Genomic DNA, 12,661 nt, shown 5'->3' on the forward strand with positions numbered 1-12,661 from the left:
GGTAATCTCCTTTGGAAGAGTTAATGCCACTAAGTTACAGCCTCCATTCCAGGGGTGGCAGCTAAGCAACGTCCCTGCCTGTCTCCCCTTACCAGAACTGTCACCTTTGTTTGCATTACAACTGTCCAAAAAGGTTGTGGCAAAAAAGGAGGATGTCACACAGGAACATGGAAACCCCACTACAAGGTCCCCAAACCTGCTGCAGAGACCTCAGCCTATAAGCTTTAAGGCTGAGTATAGCTGCTAGGAAAGTTGGGAATTACCCCTCCTTGTGTGACCAAGCAATCACTTGGCCCAGGACTGTTGAAGGATCCATGTGTGTGAAAGCTGGGTATCTCAGCAGCCAGCATGGGGACATACTGTATGATGAATCAGTGTAAGAACGTCCCAGCATTTAAAAAAAGTAATGGGCCAATATATACCCTGAAAGCTAAGGTCAGATTGAGAATTGAACCAGATGCCCCAAGTTTCGGCCTAGACCTTTAAACCTTAGTCCATCCTTCTTTCTGATTAAGGTTATTAAAACCTGCAACTGCAATAAGAAATATATTTGGTCTCATTTTTTTACCCTGCCATCTGGCTGATGTATTATCCAACAAGTAACACTAGCACTCAAGAATTCTTGAAGGTTCCCGAACACAGCTGTTCCCACATGCTAATTGCTTTAAGGTGATTTTTATTCCCTGTCTTCAGATTCTTACCATTAAAATTACATGAAGTGTGTAATGAAACTGAACAGGGAAAGTAGCATAAAAAGCATTGCACAAAACAAGAAAGATCATGTTTATGTGTCCATTAAAATTCTTCAACCCAGAGCCATATGCGGAGTTTCCTGTACAATCTTGCTCAAATCCTAACATGCATTAGCTTTCATTTTAAGACCATAAAGATGAGCTACATTTGTGTCCAGACTATAATTTATGAAGTTCTCAAGTATTAAGCTCTAATTGCCTGAGTCACATTCTTTTGCTCTCCTAATGAACCTGTTATAAACAAGGGACCTGATTTTCCTCTCATTTGCGTGGATATAAATGAGGAAAAATTCCTTGCTAGCTGAAGTCAATGAAGTAATTTGATTGTAGAGCCAGGGTTACAATAGGGTATGCCTGTCATGTGAGCAGTGTGAGGTAGGGAGGAAGTTAAGCCAAGCCTTGCTTTCTGTCCCTGCTGTGACTGGAATACCAACCTCGCACCGGTAGCACTGGACATGGAAGTCACGATCCAGGGCAACAATGCGCACGGTCTCCTCTTGTCCCGGGGCTGGCATGATGGGCTCCTTGCACACAGAACACCTTGGGGCAAATTTCCTGAGGAAGCAAAAGACAGGCACAGTCATCCTCAAACTTGGAGCAAAAGTTTTTAACTGGACCAGCCAGTCAGAGATGTGTGCATTTGTACCAACACACACACACACACACACACACACACACACACATATGTGCACACACAACACAGGCTGGAGCTCTGCACAGCTCCTCCTTGGAAAAAAAGAGGCAGGAGCACTTTAGTCTTACGAGGCAATTTCAGGCATGCAGGATACTAAAGAACATCTATTAGGAGAGGACTTATCGAACTTCTGACAGGCAGCAAAACATTTTGCATGCCCTAATTAACAAATAAAGTGCCTGTTGAATGACCCTTGGTTGTGGCACCTATGTACTGCCACAACCCTCAGCCTCTAAGATAATCCATGCAAATCCCAAGGTTAGAAAGATGACCAGGATCTGCTTAAAGAGATCTCTTGAAAACAAAAATCAAATGCCATCCACTTTAAACTTCCAACTTTTAATAAATACCTACTTTATTCCTTTAACACTGCCGAACATCTGTCCTAGGTAGCCTCTCAAGGCATCACCATCTTACCCACTTATGCACACAGAAGCACATTTCTGGCTGTGCTCATTCTCAGGCAAGAAGCATCAGGGCAATTCTTACTTGCTGCATTTTCTAGCTAAAACCAACTCTGTTATCCAACCACCCTGTGATCCAAGGTCCAGGCTTAAAAGGGAACAGGTCTGGATGCAGAGACCCCAATGTTCTCTCCTCCAGTCAGCCCGACTTCCAACTGTATAGTGACAATGACTCACTGCATGAAGAGAATGACTTGAATCAGGGGCAGCTCAAGGATCACGAGAAGCACAGCCCTTTCTTTTTCCCTTCTATTGCTCACCATATGCCCTTCTGGATAATTCACCCATGTTCTATACTCCCTCTGGTTTTGCTCTCCTCAGGTCCCAGGAGAAGTGGCCATCTCTGCTTCTAGGCTTGGGAACATTTAGCCTGTGGTGAATCATTATCTGCTGTTTTCGTTCAGAACCTACCAGTACCAGTTTCCTGGCTGCAAATTCTGCTGGCAAAAAAGGAAACCTACACACACAGAATCTGCTGCCATGTAACGAGGGCCAGGGTCAGGGGCTGTGGAGTGGCAGAGGGCAAAGCTTATGGCAAACATCAGAACACAAGGAGATCAAAGGCCCTTTCTCTTCTGAAACGCTTAGAAAGGATTGACTCTGCCACCCAGCCTGTCACATGAACCACCTCAGAATTAACTATCTTAGAAAAGAAAAAAAAAAATCTATCTGTACTAGGAATAAAGAAAAATATTAATTTCACTGGCAGCAGATGAAAGATGCCTATGTAGCTGTGATCTAATGAAAGAATGAATTAAACAGCGGCTATAACGAGTGCTCTGAAAAATAACTTAAATGGATCATGATATGACCGGAGCTGTGATGGCAATTAATTATGTGCTGCTTCATGCAGGCCCTTCCTTGTGCCATTTAGCTCAAATGTGGTACTTAAAATATACTTCTACATTTCTTTGTCCAGGCTACTATGAGTAATTCATTATGAGACAAATATTATCTCCCAGGATCCTGAGATCATTTCTGCAGATTTCAGGGGATGTGGATCTGTTACTGTGGGGCCTGAGCTTGGGGTAGCTGAGTGACAGTGTGAGCATCAGCTACAGTTTTGTTATCAAGAGGATGTCGATGTAGAACACTCAGCCTCCAGATCAGGAGGACATGTCATCCCTAATCAATTAAAACTGGGCTGGCCAAAGTACTGCAAAATGTGTGGTTGGCCAAAATTCTGAGTGTCACACTGGGTCTTGTGCTATTACCATCACCTTCCCCTCAATCCTTTACTCAACAATTTTTATGTCCTTCCTTGGATTGACAGCCTCCCACTTTCCACTCTCAGAGCCCCGAGGTCCATATGCAGTCACTTCCAAAAGGCTTCAATGTGGGGCATCAGCTCCCTTTCCCCTGAAAGCATGTGAGCCCTTGGCCTGTGGGGTATTGGAAAGGGGCACTTTTCAAATTGTTGAGGGGGTGTGAGAGAAATCCTTCAGGTGCCTGGGTGGTGCCTAAAACACCTGTTGGGCCTGTGCTCAGGACCACATTTTACCTTACACACAACTGGTGGCACAGAAAGGCAAAGAAACACAGCAGCTGCCAATTAACTCAGCCTAGCTGAGCTACAGGGAACATCCTCTCATTGGATTCTAACGTGCCAGTTAATTGTGGCTGCTTCCCTTTCTGTCAATTCAGCCAGCTTCTTTGAGCTTTCAGACCCACACACTGATGTCAGGAGACTCTAATTAAGTCTACCCCCTTAGAAATTAAGAGGTAAATGGTTGACATGTAAACTCACATTTGTCAGTATTGATTTCATCTTTTAATTGAGGGGTGTAATGTATCTGTCTTTTCCATACAGGGCAAACATTTGTGCTCTGATTATATCTACCTGTCTTCCCTAGATTAGTTGTGATGATGGGGGTGGTAGTGTGTCAGTGACAGAAATTACTTGCAGCTATACCTTTCAACTTACTTTAAATAGCAGTTTCACTATAAATTATTACCAGGGCTGTATTTATAGTAGCTTTAGAAAGCTAATTAGCAAGTAGAAACAAAAGGAGCTATGAGCAGCCTGTGGCCGCTGAGATCCCTCTAGGAGGTAAGCAAACACCTGCAGAGTGCAGGAGGACAGGACCTCTCTTAATTGCTCAGTGGAAGAAGCAGGGAGGTGGTGATGTGAAAGTGCAGGTAGAGGCAGTGAAGAGAAACATGCACATGCACAGTGAAAAGCAAGGGGAAGGCAGAGCACTTAAAACAGAGGGACGCAGAGGTTATCCCTCAATTCAGCTCTGAGCAAAACAGAGATCAAGCAGAGTTGTCCCCTAAGCAATTAACCTTGTATGCCATGGCATGCCTGCTTAGAGCAAAGCTCTCCCTACTATTTAAGAGCCTTGGGAAGAAGTAGCAGAGGGTTCAGGACTTCCTGAAAGCTCTGTCTGAAAAAGGGGAATTTTTAGGGGCAAAAAACAAAGACAACAAGCAAAGCACTGACAGCAGCTTAGGCCTTACTTATGGAAATCCTCGATGCAGTGGATGTTGCCGCCAGCATCCACAGTGAAGGGGATCCCGTCCAGGCTGCGGTGGCACATCACACAGGTGAAGCAGTGAGGATGGTAGGCCTTCCCAGTGGCTCGGAGGATCCTTTCCATGATGGGCTTTGCACAGACACTGCATTGCTCCAGTGTATTCTGCAGAGAGGACATACACAACAGATGTGAGCAGCATCTCAGCAGGATACTTACAAAGGTCACCTGGGTTGGAGGCTGCTGCTCTGCTTGGAAGCTTTAGGTACCTTCTTTTCATTTCTTCTAGATAAAGTGCAGTACAGTCAACAGTTATCAAAGAGTATGATAACAGCACAGGGCCTGGGTCAAGCCTTTAGAACAGTGTGAGAACACAAACCAGAGCCTTCTCTCAGCAGCTCTGACAAGTGATCAGAGATGGCTCATCAGGTGGGTTATCTGAGATACAGCAGTTTCTGTAGCCAGGAGCACGTGAAGGAAGGAGTTGTGCAGCCAACAGTCCTGGGCTTTTGCCTCTGGACTACCCAGTCTGAGTGAGCTTTTGCTGTGGAGTTCATCAGAGACAAGTTCCACAGAGGGCAGTGCTAAACTGAAGTGCAAACTCCCGGGGCTACACAGAGACCCTCTGATTACTTTGTCAATTCAGATCCCAAAAAAATATCTTTATCTGCTTTGTGTGAAAATCTTGATCTTCCTCTTGCACCACAGAGAATACTGTTAAATCTGGGGAGAGAACAAAGCAGTGGCTGCAAGGAAAGCATTTGCAAGGACAGGAGTTCACGATGACTTAAATGCTTCATTTATCTCTGGCCCACGATGCTTGAGATAATGACTGTGAAATGCCAGCTGTAGGGCCATGATCCTGGCTGCAACAGGTTCTACATACTAGCCTGCTCCTAAAGTGCTGGAGCCAAAAAAATTCCCACTTTTCAAGTGGGGTCCATTGAATGATTCATCTCATTTCAACCCTCACTCACCCTTGCAGTTAATTATAGAAACACCAAGATAATTTTGTTTCAGATGGTTGTCTGTGAGCCATACCAGCCCTTCTGACACCAACTGAGTAACCAACCATTTCAAAGCAAGCACTTTAAAAGACACATGCCATGAATGGAGGATGCAAACCACATAGATACAGACAGTAAATTTGTGGCAATGATTTGGGTAATTTCACTGGACTTCAGAAAAGCAAACTTCACCTACTATTCTTGCTTGATGTACCTGAAGTTATCAAATAATGTTATCAACCATTAGATGCATCTTGCGTGAGGTAGAAAAATCTATCATTACACTATTGATTATTACTTAGACAGAAATAGGGAGGTGGGGGGAAAAAAGGAAAAAATTAACAGGACAGAAATATAGAAAGCTGCTGAAAGGCAGGCCTTGTTGACAAACAGAGGAAGGCTAAAGTTCTGCTTCCTCATGCAACAAAATTCCCAGGGAAAATAGTGGTTTGACTGACTGCATTGTTATTGCTTCTTTGAGCCAGTATTCTCAGGGGCAAGATCCAGTCCTTACATGTGCAACTGAAATGTATTGTAAGGAGATGAATCACCCAGGAGCTCAGAAGGTTCTACACTCACACATTTGCTCTCAGACATTATCTCTGGGCTGCACGTCACTGGTAAGGTACAAACATAGAAATACATGAGTTCCTATCAGAGGATCAGAAGGATTGTTTTTGGAAAGGTCGACATGAAAAGTCCTGAATTTCAACCCGTATGAGAACTGCCTCACGGATTTGTAAGGAGAGCACAGCCAGACTAGCATCAAATTCAGGCTGGATTTTGCTTTATACCTTGTAATAATGGGCAGGAAAGAATGACTGCTGGCCTTTCTGTCTGCTTGCTGTCACCATCATCATCATTATAACGGTGGCTGGTATGCCAGAAAAAGCAAGGTCAATAATTTTCTCCATGGAGAAATAACCTGGCAGATTTACCATTTTGCTTTGCATAAGCAGATCACATCATCTCAGTCCGCGTCCATGTGGTTCTCTGCGTTTTTCTGCCAAGGAGGGAAGGCAGGATACCTGCGGATACTGATGGAAGATTGTGCCATTCCTAAGGCATTTGCCATGAAACTTTCTGAACACACATGGGTATGGAGCATTTGCCTCACCAAGTCACTGCTTGCCTCATTTCCAACAGTTGCCAACAACAGAGGCCAAAGTATGAGAACAGGGTGAGCAAAACACAGAAATTCCTTGGGATTTGCTTCCAGTCTCCACTGATTACTGGTTTAGGGACTTCCTGAGTCAGAGCTTGGCTTCCCCATACTTTGCCTCAAGTGGATGCTTCTCCCATAAACTTCTCTGATTGATTTTTTGAATTCTGATAAACACTGATCCCCCACAACATGACCGGGAATTCTGTGGCTTACTTCTATGGTGGGGACTGATCTGTTCAGCAGTTCCCCTGGTCTGCTACTGGAGCCCACCCAGGACTGCGACCAGAGCAGGCACCTGCAGCAGCAGTCCATGCTGCAGAGGGGTTTAGCACCAAACAGCATAGCCTGGAACTGCTCTCACCATGGATCCGATGTAACTCCTGCTCACACATTTCAGGCACACAGAGTTTAAGCCCACAAGGGATCAGTCCAACTGTCCTGTCTGACATCCCATGTTAACACTGATTTTGGTGGAAGCTTTCCAGTGACCAGGACAGCAGGCAATCACCCTGCTGGATCATACCTTCTGAAAACACACATCTTCTGCTGCCAAATCTCACCTCAGTCACAGTTTGACATTCTCACAGCTAAATAAGACAAGCATTTTAAATTAACCAACTTCTGATTAAACCTTCTATACAACCTGAAAATCAGACCAGAGAAATTTATTCATTTCATCCTTCCAAGTCCGTACCAGTAAGGAAAAACAAAGTCATTAGTTTCAGACTCCAGCTCACTCCCTGTCTGGGAGTGTATTTGCTTAAGCCTCTCTGCTTGCTAGAACCCTGGCTGGCTCAGACTCTTCTCTTCAAGGTGTTACCAGATGATGCCAAAGGGAAAGCTTCCTTGAATCACACCCATTTGACATCAGGTTGCTTAAGGCAGGATTTGGCCTGTGAAGCTACCAGGGTTTTCTTTGATTCTCTAATCAGGTTATCCCACATGCCTAAGTGCTGCCCCAGCAGCTAACAGCCTGCACAAAGGTATTTCTGACACATTATGGGAACAGCATCCCTGTATGATTATAAGTTTGGCTTCCTGATTTTGCTTTTTTCACAGTCTAACTCTTCTAGCACCTCCTGGAGCTTTCACACTTTCAAAAAGCCAAACAAGATGAAGAAAAATGTCTAACAGGACTATTTTCCTTCTTTTCTCTCCAGCTGTTGTTGCAAGCCTGCTCTGTAATCAACAGGTAGAGCTGAATGCATCTGATGAGCTGCACTGAGAGCTAAGCCAAGGCACAAAGAAGAAAGATGAGAAACAGCTAGGAAACATCAGACCTAGGGGTTGTGGTCACATTCATGTCATAAGAATATAGACCACAAATCTAGTGTGGGCTGAGGGTAAAGTTTACCATTCTTTTCTCGTATTTTTGGCTAGGAGGCAGGGAATGCCCTTGTGTCTCCAAATCCAACTAATTTTTTGGGGGTTGGAAAAGCATAGGGAAGGAGTCATCCATTTCTAAATGGAAGGTTGGCACAGTGTTTAAGGCTGAGTCTGGGTCCATGTCTCTTGAGGGCAGATTATCCATGGCAAAGAAAAAGAATCTCACATGGGGAAAATAATGCACCCTAAATACCAACAAGAAAAATAACCCCAAGCAAAGATACACTAAAACACAAAGAAAGAACTATAATGACCAGGACATCATGAATCATCTTGCAAATTAAAGTTATGGGACTTAAACATGTATAGCACAATCAGTAGCAAAGTGGGAACAAGCTGCTTGGGAGCAAGCATCTAGCAAGTGGTGGTTGGAGTTGACCTCCCGAGTGCAATACTTGTCCCTTCAGAAACCACAGAAAGCCAAAGTGAGTTGGTCTGCAGATTTTAGGTTTAAACACGGTACACAAAGTAAAACCTCCAGCTGCTGGGAAAGACTTTTGGGTTGCAAGAGCCATGGAAGGCTGGAGCTGGGGAGTGTTTGAGTCCTCTCCTGAAAACTTCACATCCCAGATGGCAAGGTGGCAGAGACTTTGGGGAGCAGAGGTGCAGTGACAGCCCATGGGCTGCAGCTCATCCCACTGCCCTAACGCTGCAGATTATAACCCCTCCTAACCAAACTTGGGGGACAGCAGTAACTCACAGTATTATGCCAGCACAAGGACTCTGCCACAATGACCCAGCAATGAGTGCAGAAGAAAAGCCACACAGATTAATCATTGCATCTTCTGCACTGGCAATTCATCTCAAGCTCTAATGAACATAAATAATGTCTCCTGCACTCTGAACAGCAGACCGAGGAGAGCTCACGCACAGGGACACGAGCATGGTATTCCTTATTTTGCTGGGAGAGGGGAGAGAAGTTGCTGGAATAAATTACATTGGCAACTCATGCACAGGGACACAAACTCACTTTCTGTAAGCACTGCAGAAGAAACACATTTTTCGAAGTGACTGAGCAGAGGAGATGGTTTTAAGCTGCACGAATGAAATGTGACTGTTGTGCTAAAAACAGGCACATGGTCAAATACTATAGCTGAACTGTAACTTAGTAAAGTGTGGTAAGTGACATGCTTTAAATCTTGTGACTCCGTCCTTCATTCCTCAGACAGCAAGGAGAGCAGAGCAGCAGACATTTTCCCCTTTGTGGGATATTTTTTAAGGCTTGAAAATGTTTCCATATTTAAGTGAAGACAGAACACTTTAATCTCAAGAAGCCTGGTGAATTTATAAACCTCAAATTAGATCAGGTCAATTGAAAAACTGCACTTCAAAATAATTGCAAATGGTTTCATTTAGGTTTTGGGTCTGAAAATATATAGTTGTATTATAAATTAAATATAAAGCAGACAGCGGTGGAGGGGTTAAGTGTCAAGATGTAATTTCAACACTTTCAAACACTTTTTTGGCATTATTTCTAGAGTAGAAAAACCAAGACCTTATTTCCACCCAAGGCTCCCCAGCTGCTATCTCCACAGATGGGTTATATCTTGGCAAACATAACATTTAAGTCACTAATAGCCAGCATGAAATTCCTTCCTGCATATCTGAGGAGAGAACTTGGGCTTGAGTTAATCCTTCTCACTTCACCTGACCAGCTGGACACATTATTAGCAGAGGGTGACACTCCCTTTCTTGCTGCTCTGAGGGGTATTTTCAGCAAGGGAGAGCACTACAGAAGCACCTTGGCTGGTGTTTTGTCCTTCAGGCCATGCTGCCATAGCTGCATCTGTGTTGGGGCAAGAGATGGGACCCCTGAGAGCCTAATTCAGACACAGTGGTGAGCAGTGGGGCTCTTCTCTAGATGGTATAGCTTGATTTGCTGGGAGATGGAAAAGAAGATACGGGAATAAATTACATGGGCAACCCTGCAATGCTACCAGCATGCTGGTAATGGGTCTGAGCTGTGCTTACAGCTACCCCTTGCACAGTGCAGACTCAGGCCCTGGAGGTTACTGTATTCAGTGGCTTTCAAATCGTTCTTCCATTCGGCTCAGTTTTTAGTGGCTTTCCCAGCACAGTAGCAATACCACGGCTGGCATGCTTCTCCTCAGCTGGAATTTGCTTTTCTTGTCAGGAAAACTGAATTCAGCTTTGTAGTTTTGGACTCAGAGCAGCTGGAGGTGAATCTGGCAGTGAGTCTTCCCAGCATACAGGATGGAAGAGTCCCTTCCCCTTGCCCTGTAACTATTAGAGAAAGGCTAGATGTATTTCATGGCTTACGTTAGTAGCAAAGATAATAATGGTATGCAACCGAGTCCACAAATGTGCAATAACAGAAAGGCCATGAGAAAATGGAACAGTGCTTGAGAAATGCTTCTCAAATGATAAGCAGATGTCAAAATATGCTCTACAGTGAGAGGAGAAAGCAGCTCCATTTTTCTTATCAAGTGAAGGCTGAGGGATGGCTTTGCCATTGTCTGAGCACACCAAAAGCTGGAGTGCAAACTTAGAGAAAGCAGCTGGGCCTGGCAGGCACACAAGGTGCCCATACTACCTGCAGGAAGAATTGTATTTTTAATGCTGAATGTAATTGATGTTTGGAACAGCAAAGGCAGGGACTGGGTGACTTCTCTGATGCTCAGTGCCAGCTTAGATAAGGCCTGCATCACTTTCTAGCTCCACCAAGCTGAGAGTGATGGAATGTCAGGGTAAAGAATCTGCTCTGCATTATGCTCAATGTCCAACCACAGCCACATTGACTCCTCCCAGCTACAAATCCACAAGAAGCCCTGTGTTGGAAATTACTTAACTGATTTCTGGCACTTAAAGGTACTCATCTTCTGTACATTCTTCTGACAACCGATATCTTTGTCCCTTTAAAATGGCAGAGCCTATGAAAGTAAGAAATGAGGGAATTGTCCACTAAACTGGTAGGCTGGAAGATAAAATTCCTGGACTTCTGGCTTTTAAAACAAGTAGCTGCCATTAGCAAAGCATTCCCATGCTCTGTACCTCAGTTGGCCTGTAAATAAAATGGCTGTAGAAGTTACATATCTTAGTGAGAAACTGGATATTGTTGGGTTTGGTAAATACTTGCGAAGCAGTCTGTGTGCCTAAATGGTTACTTAATGGAAACAAGGTATTATTTACAGTAAAAATTAAATTCTTTTTATCTGTAATGACTTGCACACATCTCAAAAGTCAGCTTTGGGTGGTGCAGTACCAGAGAACAGCACCTGAGCTGTTATTCAGAATACTCCAATGTGGCTACAGCCATTTGCAAGAGTAAAGTAGTTTAATACTAGGGGAATTCTTCCAACTTACAGTTGACTTTAAAACAGCATGGAGAATAAAAAAGTCTATGCATATGAAATTTTTTCAGCAATGATAATTATAGTTGCATGGAATACTACAGTAAGCCAAACAATTGAAAGCATCCTTAGCAACTGCTATTTAAAAGAACATTGTTATAGTAATCAGCTCCAGTCCCTTCAGTAATTTTCTAGTGAAGCAGCATTTCCAAAACTCCTCACATCTTGTCTATTGCCACCAGGAAAAGGGAGCTGCACGCTGTGCAGCACGCTGCGAAGCAGCACACTGTGCAGCAGAGCTCAATCTTGCTGTTAGCACTGCCACCACACTACACCCCAGGTATGAACCAGTATAACCACGTGAAATTGGTCACTCCCCATCAGGACTGCAACTGGCCCAGAAAACATCCAACCAGGAAGCTGGGACAGCCTTTTGGAGCACTGGAGAGAAAAACATCCGTAAAGTACAGCAGCAGTAGCAGAGCACAGGAGACAAGCCTGCCTTGGCAGGGAGGGATGATCTGATAACTCTGACTCCTTCAGTCCAAGGAGATCCTAATGCATGACCAGACCTTCATTACAAGACGTTGCATATTACAATGCCTGGCGCAAGATGCTAATTTTCAAAGATTTCTAATTTGAAGGAAATCCCTCAAAATCCCTCCCAGAATGTCAGAGGTAAACAGTTTGTACAAGGCTCCTGCAGCTGAGGCAAACTGGCACACAGCTACCCTGGAAATCTCTGGGCTGTGTCGCACAACAGCAGCCATGCCTCAGCACATTAGTATTGCTTCACATACTGTGGGCCCTACCCAGGGAGAGACCAGCCCGTGCCTTTGCCCAACACAGAAAGATGTGTTTGAGCATTTGTTAGGAGTCTTTTTCCATTGAAGTGAACCTTGGTAGCTTTAAAGACTATGATATTCTATTAGCTTTGCTTCTGAGGGACCGGGGAAATACATGGCAGATTTTGATAGCCTGTGCTTTTATCTATTTTTAACACCCACAGATCAGGTGAGAGCACCTACAGACCATACATAACTCAGGGCTCTGTGGAATAAAGTGCTCTGGGGGATAACTGTTCATTATTCCCAAGCACTTCCAGTCTTTGTGCTGTTGATGTAGCTCTGCTTGCCTTACGTGTTCTCAAAATATGATGTGCCTGACCTTGCATGCCACCCTGGGAGTTTTGCCTAAATAAAGGTTCTGTCCTGTTGTGATTACTTTCTGCACAGGCAGCAGAATTACATGCAGCTGGGAGATGTGGCAAACATCGAGCAGATACACTCTCCTCCTTGTTTAGATACAATTGTGGACAACACAGAGATTTCAAGCTTAATTAGCAATACCAAGGAAGCTGTTAGAGAGGCATTTCAAACCGCTTGCAGTTTAAGCTGATTAGAACTTT

At 44.2% G+C, this 12,661-nt stretch overlaps 1 protein-coding gene across 8 annotated transcripts in view; it reads right to left on the bottom strand.

Annotated features, from left to right (window-relative positions):
* LPP (LIM domain containing preferred translocation partner in lipoma) overlaps positions 1 to 12,661 on the bottom strand; it is a 335,034-nt gene that overhangs the window by 15,358 nt on the left and 307,015 nt on the right. For all 8 annotated transcript variants that reach the window (XM_066193362.1, XM_066193366.1, XM_066193367.1 and 5 more), the window contains 2 exons: positions 4,371 to 4,549; positions 1,187 to 1,307 (listed from right to left, as the gene is read on the bottom strand). In XM_066193362.1, coding sequence (XP_066049459.1) covers positions 1,187 to 1,307; positions 4,371 to 4,549 — 300 coding nt within the window. The remainder of the gene's footprint in view (positions 1 to 1,186; positions 1,308 to 4,370; positions 4,550 to 12,661) is intronic.

This window comes from Chamaea fasciata, unplaced genomic scaffold, assembly GCF_029207755.1.
Source record: "Chamaea fasciata isolate MVZ Bird 193981 ecotype frontalis unplaced genomic scaffold, bChaFas1.0.hap1 SCAF_11, whole genome shotgun sequence".
Taxonomy (NCBI): domain Eukaryota; kingdom Metazoa; phylum Chordata; class Aves; order Passeriformes; family Sylviidae; genus Chamaea; species Chamaea fasciata.